The 17,817-nt window shown below is 40.8% G+C and overlaps 1 protein-coding gene across 1 annotated transcript; it reads right to left on the bottom strand.

Annotated features, from left to right (window-relative positions):
• Nucleotides 1-9: 9 nt before the first annotated feature.
• LOC106565350 (solute carrier family 2, facilitated glucose transporter member 11) lies at nucleotides 10-17,441 on the bottom strand. Its single transcript, XM_045691539.2, has 12 exons — nucleotides 16,784-17,441; nucleotides 10,607-10,705; nucleotides 10,225-10,385; nucleotides 9,996-10,120; nucleotides 9,678-9,807; nucleotides 7,555-7,703; nucleotides 7,180-7,367; nucleotides 5,493-5,603; nucleotides 5,078-5,179; nucleotides 3,201-3,273; nucleotides 2,929-3,056; nucleotides 10-1,766 (listed from the first exon to the last, which is right to left on the bottom strand). The coding sequence occupies exons 1-12, from the start codon at nucleotides 16,805-16,807 to the stop codon at nucleotides 1,572-1,574; spliced, it is 1,485 nt and encodes a 494-aa protein (XP_045547495.2). The 5' UTR covers nucleotides 16,808-17,441; the 3' UTR covers nucleotides 10-1,571.
• Between the last annotated feature and the right edge of the window lie 376 nt (nucleotides 17,442-17,817).

The raw sequence follows: 17,817 nt of genomic DNA, 5'->3' as shown, positions 1-17,817 counted from the left end.
GGACCAAAGTTGAAAGCCTGTAGACATTTATTAACTTCGAACATTTATTTTCCAATCTAACAGAAGGATACATCATTTATTAGCACAATCTGATCTAAACAACTCAATATTACACACTATTACAAACTACAGACAGTTGGATTATTTGCCAATATGGCTTTATGAAATGATCTAGAAATACAGTAGAATACTCTCTCAACATACAGTAACTTTAGATAGCTTTGTTTTTTTGTTTTTTTTACCCTGTTACAATATCATCCACCATATCTGTATGATAACCCTATGACACATGTAACAGCAGTCGAACTTTCCCTTTGACCCGGATAGCAAAAAAATGTAACATTCCAAATTTGATTTGACGTGAATATACTTTTTTAAATGTTCATTACAAGGTAATATCTAAGTGATACAGCTTTACAAAATCCGTTGTATAGTGTGCGCATTGCTGCGCTTATAATGTGAAGAAATAGCCTAATCGTTTATCAACATTTAAAGCTAAACGTTCTCATCTGTTGCGTCAGGCTCATAGTTTAAAACAGTTTTTTTTTTTATGATAGTGGTTGTATTAATTTGGTATCTATCGTATCCCACAACTGTCCCAGACTATGTTTAGAATATTTATTTCTCGCACAGAATAGTTCAACATAAATAACTCTAAAGTAAGCATATAGGAGTAGCTGTTTCCTTGTTATACACTCAACACAGAATAGCCACGTGCACACTCCCTCAAATCCTTTGGAGAAAATATAATTTCGATTTTATTCAGCTATGTTCAATTGTATTCTTCATACTATGAAATAATATATAATAATGCCACGGAATTCTAAGCAAATCTTGTCTGCTAAATGAACTACTGTAGCCCACAGCCATTTGGCATAGCCAGATCAGGGCCTAACAAAAGGACAACTCAGAGTATGTTTTTCTGTTCTTCTGAAATAGACTACATTTTCTTCATATCATGTTTCTTTAGACCTGTCTAAAATAAATAATAGATTTATTGTGATGGTGTAGGCAATATTACATGGATTTATTATAGTTTCTTAAATGTAGATGTTCCAAAGGTCTGCATTAGGCTTGTAGGCTATGAGTGGAAGCCAGGAGATGCTAAATGTATTTATGTTCATTAACGGTCAATTACCCTGAGACCGGTAGTTATTTGCTTGACAATCATCTGCTGACAAAATTTCATGACCACCACAGCCCTATATAGGACCCCCACTAGAATGTAAGAACAGCGTTATAGCATATTTTTTGCTGTAAAGCCAAATTCAAATTAACAACTAAACAAAGTACATCTCTTAACACTTCTATGCATACACTCTTGTAAAAAAAAGTGCTATCTACATCCATAAAAGAAGAAATGGGTTCTTCGGCTGTCCCCATAGGAGAACCCTTTGAAGAACCCTTTTTGGTTCCAGGTAGAACCTTTTTGGCTTCCATGTAGAACCCTTTTCACAGAGGGTTCTACCTGGAACAAAAAGGGTGCTCCTATGGGGATAGCCGAAGAACCCTTTTGGAAATCTTTTTTCTAAGAGTGTACCAATATCGCTCAAGCCACTCAATACATTTCTTTAAAATTTCGTTGCCATAACAAAGTCAGCCTTTTCGGTGTCTGTTCCCCTGTTCTTGTAGTTGAGTTTGTTAAAGTCCTCCATGATCTCCACCGTGCTCTTGCCTTTGGTCTCTGGGAGGAAGTAGAGTACGAATGCTGCACTGAAGAGGCAGTATGCTACAAAGATCAGGAAGCAGAACTGGCCCAGTCCATCCTACATGGGGCACACAAATACCAATGTTAAACAGATACATAGATCTACAGCAGTGTTTCTTGATGGAGCCACTGATGAGCCCAAGCACACTTGATTCAACTAATCAAAAGTTTGATGATGAGTTGACAAGTGGAATCAGGAGTGTAGTGCTAGGGCAAGAGCTAAAATGTGCACCCCTTTGTGTCCCCAGGACCAGGATCTACAGTAACTCACTGACCATCTGTCAAGGGACACGTATCCCATTAGCCTGCATATGACAGAAAAAAGAAAGACTTTCAGAAACCGTCCACCACAATTCATGAGCATTTATCTTATTTATTTTATTTTCAGTAAAAAGCAGGCTTACTGCTTGCTACAGTATGTCCAGTTGTCAGGAATCTCGCTTCCTGAGTCTGTTTTCTGCCTGAGCTGACTGTTTTTTGTTTTGGAGTCTTTTGTCTGAGGTTCCTGAACGCACCTTGTCTGGTTGCCAGGCGACAAAGCTAGGCGGGAGAACTTTTGATTACCCCACCTGCATCTCATCAACCATCTGCACACCTGGTCCTGATCATCACCTCTTCATAAGCCCTGACCTGACATCCATTCCCTGCCGGATCGTTAGCAACGAACAGTATGTTGTGCCAGCGTATCAGCCTCATGTTTCCTGAGTTTGTTTTGTTATTCTGTACTTGTTGCCGGTTACTCACTCCCGTTTACTCTGTCTACAGTCATTCTCCCGGAACATTCAACTCCCTTGCCTGGCCGTCGGTGGATTCAGTGACTTCATTGGATCAACCCATTCACTCTCATCAACTCACCTCCGCTGCATTTCCGTCTCCTGGATTATTCAATTTACACATCAAGACTACCAATAAATACTCACCTTCATTTTACTCACCTTGTCCTAGTCTGCTTCTGGGTTCTGTCTTAGAGAATTGTGACACCAGTGTGTTCTAATGCTTGATTCACACTATAGGGGGTGACCTGAACCATACTATGCTTGTTTGAATGTTTTCTTTTTACACTGTCCTTTCCGGGACAGTCCGAGCAATTATGGTGGATGCGTAACCAGGCCAGCCCAGTACAGTTTGACTTGGCTCGATTTGTTTCCATTGTGAAAAAAAGGGTATGTTCCAATCATCAAGTGTGTGTGCATGAAGACTTAGACCAGTAAGTATCTCACCACTATGAAGGGGAAGAACATCCCAATCAAGAACAGGCTTAACCAGTTGATGGAGCCACTAATGACGTAAGCGGACGGTCTCCAGGCCTGAAGGAAGATATCTGCAGGGAGGGTGCTGGCTATTCCAGCTAGGAAGAGAATTTAGTACCATGACAAATAACTCCGTCTGGGGTTAGCTCACTTAGCTAGCTACAATCACAAACCACTCAGACCACAGGTGTAGACTTGTGAAATATGACTCATGAGGGGACTATCATTTTTTGAGAACTCACAAGGTCCTAGTCCATAAACGCAGATGACAGAGAAGATGAGGGCGATGTTAGCATACGGGACCCAGTACTGGTCCTGTTGAGAGACAAATAACTGTATTGGATCTCATGCTTGGCCCTTCTTCTATGGCATGGCACCAGCAACATCAAAGCTGTGGGTTCAATTTCAGCAGGAATCACATCATATACATGTATACAGTGGCAAGAAAAAGTATGTGAACCCTTTGGAATTACCTGGATTTCTGCATAAATTGGTCATCAAATTTGATCTAATCTTCATCTAAGTCATAACAATAGACAAACATAGCGTGCTTAAACTAATAACACACAAATTATTGCATTTTTCTTGTCTATATTGAATACATCATTTAAACATTCACAGTGTAGGTTGGAAAACGTATGTGAATCCCTAGGCTAATTGGAGTCAGGAGTCAGCTAACCTGGAGTTCAATCAATGAGACGAAATCGGAGATGTTGGTTAGAGCTGCCTTGCCCTATAAAAAACACAAGATGTGAGTTTGCTATTCACAAGAAGCATTGCCTGATGTGAACCATGCCTTGAACAAAAGAGATCTCAGAAGACCTAATATTAAGAATTGTTGACTTGCATAAAGCTGGAAAGGGTTACAAAAGTATCTCTAAAAGCTTTGATGTTCATCAGTCGACGCAAAGACAAATTGTCTATAAATGGAGAAAGTTCAGCACTGTTGCTACTCTCCCTATGAGTGGCCGTCCTGCAAAGATGACTGCAGGAGCACAGCGCAGAATGTTCAATGAGGTTAAGAAGAATCCTAGAGTGTCAGCTAAAGACTTACAGAAATCTCTGGAACATGCTAATATCTCTGTTGACGAGTCTACGATACGTAAAACACTAAAAAGAATGGTGTTCAGGGGAGGACACCACGGAAGAAGCCACTGCTGTCTAAAAAAAACATTGCTGCACATCTGAAGTTTGCAAAAGTGCACCTGGATGTTCCATAGCACTACTGCCAAAATATTCTGTGGACAGATGGAACTACAGTTGAGTTGTTTGGAAGGAACACACAACACTATGTGTGGACAAAAAAGCCTCAGCACACCAACATCAAAACCTCATCCCAACTGTAAAGTATGGTGGAGGGAGCATCATGGTTTGGGGCTGCTTTGCTGCCTCAGGGCCTGGACAGCTTGCTATCATCGACGGAAAAATGAATTCCCAAGTTTATCAAGATATTTTGCAGGAGAATGTTTGGCTATCTGTCTGCCAATTGAAGCTCAACAGAAGTTGGGTGAAGCAACAGGACAATGACCCAAAACATAGAAGTAAATCAAAAACAGAATGGCTTCAACAGAAGAAAATACCCCTTCTGGAGTGGCCCAGTCAGAGTCCTGACCTCAACCCGATTGAGATGCTGCGGCATGACCTCAAGAGAGCAGTTCACACCAGACATCCCAAGAATATTGCTGAACTGAAGCAGTTTTGTATAGAGGAATGGTCCAAAATTCCTCCTGACCGTTGTGCAGGTCTGATCTACAAAAAATGTTTGGTTGAGGTTATTGCTGCCAAAGGAGGGTCAAACAGTTACTAAATTCAAGGGTTCACATACTTTTTCCACCCTACACTGTGAATGTTTACACGGTGTGTTCAATAAAGACATGAAAACGTATCATTTTCTGTGTGTTATTAGTTTAAGCAGACTGTGTTTGTCTATTGTTGTGACCTACTGTAGATGAAGATGTTATGTTATGACTAATTTATGCAGAAATCCACATACTTTTCTTGCCACTGTAAGTTGATTTGGCGTTTAAGCTTGGTGAGTAAATGTCAGCTAGGTGGCATATATTATTATAATATGAAAGAACAACCCAGAAAAGCCCTGAGGGTTTGACCTGTTAGTTACCTTGACAGACAGCATAACAATCAGGACGGACATGATGACTCCCATCAACAGGTAGCCATAGCCCATCAGCATCTTCCTGCCCGCGCGGTCTATCAACAGAGACTGGCCCACGGCACAACCCGTAATGTATTGTAAACACATTATAGAAACGAAACAATATAAATGACATAAACAAAACAATATAATTTATATTATTAACATTTGTGTGTATATCTATGGACACAACAGACTGATTGTGGGACAACAAGGCTTTGTCAAGGGAAAAGGTCAAGGGAAAGGATGTCATCCGGAAACAGATTAAGCCTAGACCTGGACATGTTCAAACAAGATTCTCAATTTGAAACACTTTTTAGGACTCGGCTCAGTTACAGACAGTGATGGTATTCTCTGCTATGACCTACGGTATGGTACTTACACTGAGAGTGATGGTGATGAGATCTGTTGTTCCGATGCCAATGGAAAGGTAATGCATCTTGTCCTCTGCTACTCCAGCTTCACGGAAGATGTCGAAAGCGTAGAAATAAATCTATAGAACACATTTTGGGTCATTTTGGGTAATTGTGGAGACGATGAGATAAAAGGAGAACGACAAGAAAAGGTAGAGCAAGAAGGGGGCTTAGCTGGAAAATTGGAACAGTTCTTAAGTTTGATTAAGAATGCAGAATGACATTATCAGTCAATTATAACGCATTTACATTAAATGTACACTACCGTTCAAAAGTTTGGGCTCAATTAGAAATGTCCTTGTCTTTGAAAGAAAAGCAATTTTTTTTGTCCATTAAAATAACATCAAATTGATCAGAAATACAGCGTAGACATCGTTAATGTTGTAAATTACTATTGTAGCTGGAAACAGCTGATTTTTAATGGAATATCTACATAGCAACCATCACTCCTGTGTTCCAATGGCACGTTGTGTTAGCTAATCCAAGTTAATCATTTTAAAAGGCTAATTGATAATTAGAAAACCCTTTTGCAATTATGTTAGCACAGCTGAAAACTGACACCAGTCTAAAGATCAACAGTGAAGAGGCGACTCCGGGATGCTGGCCTTCTAAGCAGAGTTGCAAAGAAAAAGCCATATCTCAGACTGGCCAATAAAAAGAAAAGATTAAGATGGGCAAAAGAACACAGACACTGGACAAAGGAACACTGCCTAGAAGGCCAGCATCTCGGAATCACCTCAAGTTAACTGTTGACGTTGAGACTGGTGTTTTGCGGGTAATATTTAATGAAGCTGCCAGTTGAGGACTTGTGAGGCGTCTTGTTTTTCAAACTAGACACTCTAATGCACTTGTCCTCTTGCTCAGTTGTGCAACTGGGCCTCCCACTCCTCTTCCTATTCTTGTTAGAGACAGTTTGGGCTGTTCAGTGAAGGAAGTAGTACACAGTGTTGTACCAGAGCTTCAGTTTCTTGGCAATTTCTCGCAAGGAATAGCCTTAATTTCTCAGAACAAGAATAGACTGACGAGTTTCAGAAGAAAGTTATTTGTTTCTGGCCATTTTGAGCCTGTAATCGAACCTACAAATGCTGATGCTCCAGATACTCAACTAGTCTAAAGAAGGACAGTTTTATTGCTTCTTAGTAAGCACAACAGTTTCAGCTGTGCTAACATAATTGCAAAAGGATTTTCTAATGACCAATTAGCCTTTTCAAATTATAAACTTGGATTAGCTAACACAACATGCCATTGGAACACAGGAGTGATGGTTGCTGATAATGGGCCTCTGTACGCCTATGTAGATATTCCATAAAAAATCAGCCGTTTCCAGCTACAATAGTCATTTACAACATTAACAATGTCTACACTGTATTTCTGAACAATTTGATGTTATTTTAATGGACAAAAAATGTGCTTTCTTTCGAAAACAAGGAGTTTTCTAAGTGACCCCAAACTTTTGAATGGTAGTGTATAATTGCCATGAACGTAGATCAATATTTTGCCCTTTTGGACCGAGCTGAATTGTATTGCGCTGGCCTGGTTACACATCCACGTTGCTGCTGGAACCGTGCTGGAGAGAACAATGTGAAAAGAAAATATCTGAGCCAGCATAGAATGGTTTCGGTCTGTATAATAGTTTGAAAGGGGTATTGGCCACACCGCGTTAAACCCACAGAACTGAACGCCGGCACAGGGGATGACCAGAACCAACAGCTGCCACCTGACACAGCGAGAAGTCAGCACATCCCAAATGGTCTTAACATTCTGGCCCTGCATGCTCGCTCTCTCCTTCCCCATTTCATCCATCTCCATCTGCACGTCATCCTCCTGCCACAGCCAGTGCAGGGCTATTAAACAAACACACACACACAAAGATCAATAATTTGTTGATCAATCAAAGCAATAGAAAACGTACTCTCTCTGATTGCCAATTAAATTATAAATACAACAAGAACATGACAAGCCCTCCCCCCTCCCTGTGATGTGTTTGACTGTAATGTAATGTTATAGACCATGCCTGGACTGGACGCATACCTTTTTTGCAGCCCTCAGTGTCTCCCTTGTCAATGTATAGGTAGCGGGGAGCCTCAGGGAAGAACAGCAAGGTCACAAACTGGAGGATGGCAGGGAGGCCACCAAGGGCCATGAGCCAGGGCCACATGTCATCGGTACCCATCAGCTCCCTGCAGAGAGAGTGAGAAAGAGAGAGTGAGACAGAGAGAATGAGTGAGACAGAGAGAGAGAGTGAGTGAGTGAGTGAGTGAGTGAGTGAGTGAGTGAGTGAGTGAGTGTGTGTGTGTGTGAGTGAGTGAGACAGAGTGAGTGAGTGAGTGAGTGAGTGAGTGAGTGAGTGAGTGAGTGAGTGAGTGAGTGTGTGAGTGAGTGAGTGAGTGAGTGAGTGAGACAGAGTGAGTGAGTGAGTGAGTGAGTGAGTGAGTGAGTGAGTGAGTGAGTGAGTGAGTGAGTGAGTGTGTGTGTGTATATGTGTGTGAGTGAGTGATTGAGTGAGAGACTTGACCCATTCCAATATACTGAATCTCTGCCTACTACAGTTTGATTCCGATACTTACATCTTTTGATATTTGAACTTTCTAGCTTGACAAAGTTCTGCAACTAAATTGGAAATATATTATTGGTGTTTCACACAATTGTTTTGTTAAAACATTATTTGTCATTGAGAGCTTTGTCATTAGAGTAATCAGAATCTTGTATTTCAGTTTGGCAAGGACCAGTAACGGTGCGTTGGTAAAATCTCTGGGGAAGCTAAGGGGGGAAAAAGACATAATACAACCTATGTGTTGTGATAATTGCATTGTTTGCTCTATAACCTACACGTCTTGCCACAGTGATATGCAGTATAGGCTTAAGGCCGAGACAATAAGAAGACACAGTGGCAGAATAAATTAAACCACACCTTTGTTTCATCACAAAACCAGAGAGCAAGCTCTGTCCGGTGAAGTCCACAAATCATATAGTGGAGGCAAACAGTTACATGACCTACAGCATGGTCAAGCAAGTTAATGTTACCGACATTTTCTGACTACTGAACAACTATTGATTTAGAACCACAGAGTGGCAAGTCACAAAGAAAACAGGAGCTGCCTCCACTATTCCAGCACCATTTCAACATCATCAAATTATCTATGCTTAGTCTAGTACAGTGACAACTAAAGATTCCCAAAACTATTTAGTCCAATCAACATAAGCTAAATATCACGTGGCAGTCCATGCTACTGATTTCTGTGTGTGTGTGTGTGTGTGTGTGTGTGTGTGTGTGTGTGTGTGTGTGTGTGTGTGTGTGTGTGTGTGTGTGTGTGTGTGTGTGTGTGTTGTGTGTGTGTGTAAGTAGAAAAGACATGTTGACTCACCCTACTTGTAGAGAAACGCCAATGCCATCCTCCTCTCTTTCATGTTGACGAAACTGTCATACAGTACACTATTTTAGTTTTTGTTGTCCTAGGCTACCTGGTTAAAATGCTTGCTCGCTAGCCTAACTTCCTTTCATTGGCAACGCTTAGCCAGCTATTTAACATTAGCCTACTACATCTAGCTACATATTAAACTTCAATCCTCTCGGACCAGAGGCACAATGTATGAATTTGTGGTTGGATCAGAATTGCCGTTATAGTCATTGGCCAGTACTTAGGATAAAAAAAAACGACAAGTCCAAATCCCTATCTCCATCCATGACTAATTTATGAAAGGGACAATTTAATGCTGGCTAGCTAGGCACTGGAGGATAGAAGATGCAACAAGTAATAATTATTTTCTGTCAATGACGTTTGACTTGATGTAATGTGATTGGTGTGAAGCCAAATCCAAACTGGCTTCCCTTCATACTTTTTTTTGGTGTTCCAGGACCATTCACAGATGAGCGAACTCAGTTTAGCTGAACGCTACTATTGTTTAAAAATATCAAGGGAGGCCAAATGCTCGCAGGCTTCTCTTGCATTCAATGCTACGAGTGGCAACAGTATCATACTCTTTTTGACCATTATTTTATGTTTTTTTCTTGTTCAATTTTTTGGTGAAGACTGGCTTCCCCTGGCATCATGAATACATGCCAATGGCCAGGACAGGGTCACGTGAGAGTGAGAAGATTCGATCTAAAGTGGAGAAGACTCAGGACGGTCAACTATAACATTGATGGTACTGACTTGATTCCAACAATCTGACCCATGACCTTCCCCAGGTTATTGAAGATGGTGATGGTGATGGTCAGGAATCCTCTCAGCTTCTTGGGTGAACTCTCGCCCAGATACATCAGGTGTATGTTCCACCCCAGGCCTGAGAGAGAAAAAGAGCGAGAGAGAGAAAGGAGAGAGAGACAACGAGAGTAAGAGAGAAAGAGAGAGTGACAGAGGAGGGAGAGGCCAGGTAGAAAGGCACAAGAGATGGTTCAAACACTAGTACCACAGGCTGCCCCGACATTCTCACAATAAAGTACACACACACAAGACAAAACAGACACATACCAGCATTATATCCATAGAGAAATCTGCCCAGCAGGATCATCTCAAAGGACTTGGCCATGGGACTGAAGACCATCAGTACAGCGGCTACGAGGGCCACTATGTTGTTGAACAGCAAGGCTTTCTTCCTGCAAATCCAGACAGAAGAGACATCAGGAGTATCCTCATTAGCTAGTATAAAAACAACACTTCCTGGGGTACACTGGTGTGTGTATCGTGTACAGTGCCTGACCTGCCGTAGGTGACAGAGAGGCTGCCACTGTGTATAGCCCCGACCCATCCTCCCAGGCTGAACACAGACACTATGAAAGACCATATGAGCATGTTGGTTGAATCGCTTACTGGAACCTCATACCTCCCCAGCCAGGTCTGGTTCACAAATCTCTGGATATGCTACAGACACACAAAGAGGGAGAGACACGGGTTTACTACAATGAGATTTGGCTCAAAGAATAATATGTTTATTCCTTATGGCAATGGCATGGCCAGATGTTGTGATCCATATGTTATTACTCATATTATGCATTGTGTACATTAACTTTGATCCCTTAGCTCCTCACAGCAAATACTGAACACTGCAGAGCTCAGAGCTGGCCGTCAGTGTTCTTTCTTACCTCAGCTGGAGAAGCCATGATGGAAACTTGCATCCCCAATTGAAATGATCCCCCAATTCCCAATACCAACGTCAACAGGTAAAGCCTCCAGTACCGCACCTAGAGTACAAAATGTCTTCACCAGTGATTGACCTTAATGGTTGCCATATTACCTGGGGCAAGTGAACTGGGCTGTTTTCTTTTTCTGAAAACAACAAAACTGCAAAGAATTCCAGTAAGCCTAAAATCCCCATTGTTGAAGTAAATGACGGACAATTTATGGCATTTATGGCCGGCGGGCAAGTTGAGCCTGTTCTGTGGTTTCCCAAATAGGCAAGTGATTTATCACAACTGAATTCCAGTAGCCTAACATTGGGGCTACACTGGGTATGGAAAGCCAAAAGGTTGAAATTGTCTCACCCTGAAAACGCATTGGATTGGTATCTATTACAAGCGGTGTTGTCGCTTGGTATTACACTACACACGTGTTGTGAATGTCCAGTGTGCATTTACAGATGATGTTAATGGTTGATATGTTGTTCAATTGCTTTTTTTCAAGTGTCAAATGTCATTTTTACATGTGATCTTTTCACATGTCCAGTGTGCATTTACAGGTGAATAGACCACCTGTCTTCTGTACATCAAACAGCTTTTCAAACAAATATTCCCCTGTTTAAATGTACCCCCGTCCCCCCCCCCCCCCCCCCCCCGCCCTCAGAACAGCCTCAATTCATTGGGGCACGGACTCTACAAGATGTCGAAAGTGTTCCACAGGGATGCTGGCCCATGCTGACTCCAATGCTTCCCACAGTGTCAAGTTGGCTGGATGTCCTTTGGGCGGTGGACCTTTCTTGGTACACACTGTTGAGCGTGAAAAAACCCAACAACATTGCAGTTCTTGACACAAACCAGTGCGCCTGGCATCTACTACCATACCCCGTTCAAAGGCATTTCAGTCTTTTGTCTTGCCCATTCACCCTATGAATGCCACACATTCACAATCCATGTCTTAGTTGTCAAAAACAAACATTTCAACCCTTCTTTAACCTGTCTCCTACCCTTCATCTACACTGATTGAAGTGGATTTAACAAGTGACATCAATAAGGGATCATAGCGTTCACCTGAATTCACCTGGTCAGTCTCTGTCATGGAAAGAACAGGTGTTCTTAATGTTTTGTACACTAAGTGTGCATTTAAAGCTGCAATATGTAACTTTTTGGGAAACCCGACCAAATTCACATAGAAATATGAGGTATAGATCTGTCATTGTCATTGAAAGCATGTCTAAGAAGCGGTAGATCGGTTCTATGTGCACTATTTTTATGCTTCCTATTCTTTAGTATCTTTTTGTGTCTTTTACTTTCGGTTTTGTACACCAGCTTGAAACAGCTGAAAATACATATTTCACAGCATTTAGATCGTACAATGACTCTCTACTTGCCTATTTTGTAAAATAAACTGAAATTAGGCGAACTATTAGAATTTTAGCAACCAGAAAACGCAGGAGCTATTTCTGCATAGTGCATGTTTAAGGTATTGTATTTAACATTAAAGGAATAGTCCACTGGAATTATAAAATGACACATTGGTTTCTTTACCTTGTAAGCAATCTATGGACAAGGTATGACAGCAATCCATGCTTTGGTTTAGTTTCCCTGGCACTGTTTCCAAATGCTAACGTTTTAGCATTGGTGGCACAAATCCCATTTAAGTCTTGGTGTAGATATTAGCATTTTTCGTGCATGATGTCCAAATCATCCGAAACGATCTAAAATTGATTGTGAAGCACCATGGTCTAAAATTGAGTGTAAAGCTGACAAAGTCACTTATAGATGATTATAAACTGGGTGGTTCGAGCACTGAATACTGATTGGCTGACAGTTATGGTATATCAGACCGTATACCACGGGTATGACAAAGCATTTATTTTTACTGCTCTAATTAGGTTGGCAACCAGTTTATAATAGCAATAATGCACCTCTGGGCTTTTTGGTATATAGACAATATACCACGGCTAAGGGCTGTATCCAGGCACTCCGCTTTGCGTCGCGCAACGAACAGCCCTTAGCCGTGGTATATTGACCATATACCACACCTCCTCGTGCCTTATTGCTTAATTAGAACATAATGCAAAAAATGCTAATATCGATACCATGACTTCTCCTAACTTGCTGAGATTTCTTTCCTGTCCTTTCCTAGCTCTCTTTCTGCCCTGTCCTTTCCTATCCTCCATTCCTAACTTCCTTTCCTAGCGCCATTTCTGCTAGTCCTTTCCTAGCTCTCTTTCTTTATTTTGTTCCTTTTTTAGGTCTCTTTCCTTCTTTCTTTTTTCTAGCTCCCTTTCTTCCTTTACGTTCCCAGCTTCCATTCCAGCTCCCTTTCCTCCTTCCCTTTCCTAGCTTCCTTTCCTTATCTCATTTCCTCTCATAACTCTTTTCCTTTCCTTGCTCCCTTTTCTTCCCTAGCTTTTCCCTTTTCTTCCTTTCCTGGTTTCCTTTCCGTCCTCCTATCATTTCTGAGCTTCCTTTGCACCGTTTCTAGCTCACTTTCCTCCTTTCCTGGGAAAAGGATCTAGGAAATGAGGAAAGGAAATTAGGAAAGGGAGCTAGGACAGGATAGGAGGAAAGGGAGTTAGGAAAGGATAGGATGGGAGGAAAGGAAGGAACGAGAGCAAGGAAAGGAAGCTAGGAAATGAGGAAAAGAAAGGGGGCTAGGAAAAGGAGGAAAGGAAAGGAAGCTAGGGAAGGAAAATTAGTTAGGAAAGGATAGCAGGAAACAGAGCTAGCAAAGCAAAGGAAAGGAGGAAAGGATCAAAGAAAGGGAGCTAGGAAATGTGGAAAACAAACTAGGAAATGGGGCTTATAAAGGAAGCTTAGAATGGTTAGGAGGAAAGGAAAGGAGGAAGGAAAGGAAAGGAAATTAGGAAACTGAGGTAGGAAAGAGAGCTAGGAAAGGAGAAGAGGAAAGGATATAGGAAAGGAAATAAGGAAAGTGAGCTAGGAAAGGAGGAAATTAAGATAGAAAAGGATGAAAAAGAGCTAGGAAAGGATGGGAGGAAAGGGCGATAGGAAAGGAGGAAACGAAGCTAGAAGACAAAGAAAGGGAGCAAGTCAAGGAAGCTCAGAAAGGTTAGAAAGAAAAGGAGGAAAGGAGCTAGGAAACAAAAGGACCCAAAAGAGCTAGGAAAGGAAAGGAGGAAATGAAGGTAGGAAAGTAAAGGAGAAAAGGGGTCTAGGAAAGGATGGACAGAAAGGGAGCTATGAAAGGAAAGGAGGAAAGGGAGTAGGGATCTTTAGACTGCTAACTACTCACATGATTTTTTTTAGAGTGCTGGGATACTCAAATGGAAAAAACATATTTGCGGATTTATCTACAGTATATGCCAACAGGTCGCAACAAAGCAAAATGTATCATAACCATTACAGATAACAAATCCTCCTTGCTAAATTGCCCCATATATATTCAGTCAATAAAAAAGCAAGTGGCGTTTAAAATGAATTCATTGAAACCATAATGTCAATATTATATCGCAGAACACCAGTAACCTCAGCAGTGGCGCTTACTTGTAGAAGCTTATGTGTCACGTCCTGGCCAGTATAAGGGTTAATTGTCATTGTAGTTTGGTCAGGACGTGGCAGAGGGTATTCGTTTTATGTGGTTCGGGGTGGTGTGTTTGTTGAAGGGGCATTTGATTTAAAAATTCCGGGGTTTTTGGGCACTGTTTGATTTTCATGTATTCTATGTTTAGTCTAGTGTGTCTGTTTCTATGTTTGGTTAATTGGGGTTGGGACTCTCAGTTGAAGGCAGGTGTTGTCTATTTGCCTTTGATTGAGAGTCCCATATATTAGGGTGTGTTTGTCATTTGTGGGAGATTGTTCTGTGTTTAGCCTTGTGCCTTACCAGACTGTTTTGTTGATCGTTCGTTCTTTTGTTAATTTGGTGTTCATTTTGAATTTATTAAAACGTCAAGATGAGCATACACATACCTGCTGCGTTTTGGTCTCATCACTACAACTGTGACATTATGGCTGTGCAATAGCATAGCCTTGCTCTGTTCATTTAGAAGACAAGACACTCTTATTACCGGAGCCCTTGTCACAGTCAAGACACATCTAATTTACAGTAAGAAAAACACGATAATAGACTAAAATATTTTTCCAAATTAAAAATGTAATAATGTTTACATATGGTCCATCCTATTCAACTACTGCTGTGTATATATATACACTATTCTGTCCTACGTATTCTTCAGATACGCTACATATTCTATCCACATAATGTTTATACATCCATATATATACATATATTCTATATTTCTTAATTGCATTATTTTACTTTTAGATTCATGTGTATTGTTAGATATTACTGCACTGTTGGAGCTAGGAAGAAGCATTTTGCGACACCCGCAATAATCTGCTAAATATGTGTATGCGAACTATAACATTTGATTTGAATTCAGCATTGAACACTGCATGGAGATGAATTACGGCCACGACATCCGTTTGGCGAGTAGGCATATGCTTAATGATCCTGATGAAAATACACTCTTTGTCTTTATCAAACTAATGTTTTTGCATATTTTCAGTGTGAACCTATTTACGTTTAGGGGGGTTATAGCCTAGGCTAACCCATTCTAAAAGGCACCAGCAGTTCGCAGAGGAGCTTAAATGGAAAATAGACTCAAAGCAATTATTCCAAAACTGCAGCTCGTTGTTGGAACACATATTTTCCTACTTCAATCAACCAGTCCATTTTTAATTTGTGATGAGACTGTCGTCATTTGGCAAGGAATGTAGCTTGTGTATCCCATTAGTTAGATGGGATACATCGAACTGATGTTTTTATAGGCATTTCTGTAGTCCTAACGGGAGCTTGTGTGCATACAGCATGTGTTTGTAGGGAGCAGTCAGAATGCAATTGAGTGAATGGGACGGGGGAAAAAGGAATTTAGGGAGAAGAACGGTGTGATGCTTGGCTTGGTTTTATTTTTGTTGCGTCTGCAAATGTGCATGTATAAATGGAACAGTAGATTCAAAGCAAATTAACGTTATCTTCAAGACAAAATTTCACTTGTCCGTTCAAGCAGCCACAAAGCACATTCCACCAAATAGTTTTACAGTATTAAACAAAATCTCTGGTTAAAGATCGATCTTTGACGTCCGTTTACTCGATTACTCATGCCCATCCCTAAAAGAGAGCTAGAAAACGAGGAAAAGGATAGGAAGAAAGGAAATAAGAACATTTGTTAAAGAAAATTAGGAAAGGAAAGGAGGAAAGAGAGCTAGGAAAGGAAAGGACATTTATCTTCATGTACAGAAGACAGGCGATCTATTCACCTGTAAATACTCACTGGACAGGTGTAAAGATCAAGTATCAGAATACATGACAGGCGTTTACAACAAGAGTAATTGAAACAGGCGATATTGTCACCTAGAAATGCAAAAAATGAAGTGAAAAATAATAATAACAAGCGTTAATATGGCCTGATTTAAGAGCCAAACTTTTCCTGTGACACTACACAAGTTTTCAACTCGTGTAGAGGAATAACAGGCGACCACATTGCTTGTAATTGACACCAATACACTTGTTTTGGACGGTATAATAGCAAAAGCCTGTTTTTGTGGTGAGACGATTTAAACCTTTTGGCTTTAAAAGTCTGCTTTTAAAACATAACTTTTGGTCTGGGCGAGCAGAATGTGTCGACATCTTGAAAATACATTTATAACCAGAACAGGCCAGTAAAACAGATTTGTTTCTGCTTGCTCCCTGTTGTTTACTTAAGTGACCAACAGGTTCTGACAATGTTGTGTGAAAATAAAATTTTCGGGGCAAGAGAGAAGTGACCAACAAAATACTGCTGACTTGTCTGATGGACAAGTGCCTTTCAGACCTTAATGTCATTCCCTGTTCACTCCAAACTGTACCTCATAACTCATTGAAACAAAGGGCATCATTAGGGTATACAGTACACAGACATGATTCATGTTTGAGATTACTGTCAACAGTGAAATTGGATACATAGGCCTACGTTGTTTGTAACATTGACATAGGCTAAGTGCCACATAACAAAAAGATTAGTAATTTCAACGTGTGCCTCATCAGTTAATCAAATGTATTTATAAAGCTCTTTTAACATCAGCAGTTGTCACAAGTGCCTCATGATCAGTTAGTTTGTGAGTGATGTTCTGTGCTCCTACCAGGTCCTTGAGTGCTTCTCTCATCTCTCTGTTTGAGGCTCACTGGATGCTGACTGGAACAGGAGAACAGACGGTCATTTATCCCCACGACCAACAGACCCTGTCCCTGAAATAGTTACTATTTACGCCAACTGGGTTGATCATTGAGCCTTATAGTGGAGAGGAGGTAAGATGGGAGAAGGAGGTTGGAGGTAAGGTGGAAAGGAGAGAGAGGCAGAGAAATAGAGGGAGAGAGAGTGAGTGTAAGATAGAGTGACAGAGGAGGGAGAAGGCAGGCTGAACGGTGTTGTACCTGGGAGCTGTTTGTAGGTATTGCATTTGATAACTGTTTAGTATGGCAACGCAAATCTTTTTGCTGTTTTGAACTTGTATATGTATGTGTTTTTATATTGCTCCATAGGATATCATTTTTGTTGGCATGGGTATACATTCGTTTACAAAAACCTTTGGGACAACAACGTAGTCAGTGATTAAGGAACTATCGGCACTTGGTCTGATGGATGGTATATTCTCCTGCCAAAATAAAGATATGCAACTTCCTGTTAGTGTTGTGAAGTAGCAGACATGGGTCTCAATTGTGTAATAAGTTAGTTGATATCTAACTCAGTGTCTCTGCTGGTCCTTCTATACTTATTTTCCAAACGTACAGTGCCTTCGGGAAGCATTCAGACCCCTTGGCTTTTTCCTAATTTTGTTAGGTTACAGGCTTATTTGAAAAATTATTACATCGTTTTCCCCCCTCAATCTACATACAATACCCCATAATGACAAAGAAAAAACAGTTTTTTAGACATTTTTGGTAATTTATTAAAAACAAAAAATGGAAATATCACATTTAGATAAGTATTCAGACCCTTTACTCAGTACATTGTTGAAGCACCTTTGGCAGCAATTACAGCCTCAAGTCGTATTGGGTATGACGCTACAAGCTTGGCACACTTGTATTTGGGGAGTTTCTCCCATTTTTCTCTGCAGATCCTCTCAAGCTCTGTCAGGCTGGATGGGGAGCGTTGCTGCACAGCTATTTTCAGGTC

The sequence above is a fragment of the Salmo salar genome, chromosome 12 (assembly GCF_965601325.2).
Source record: "Salmo salar chromosome 12, fSalSal1, whole genome shotgun sequence".
Lineage (NCBI taxonomy): Eukaryota > Metazoa > Chordata > Actinopteri > Salmoniformes > Salmonidae > Salmo > Salmo salar.
Note: the sequence above shows the minus strand (reverse complement) of the source record. Positions and strands in the feature narration are given on the sequence as shown.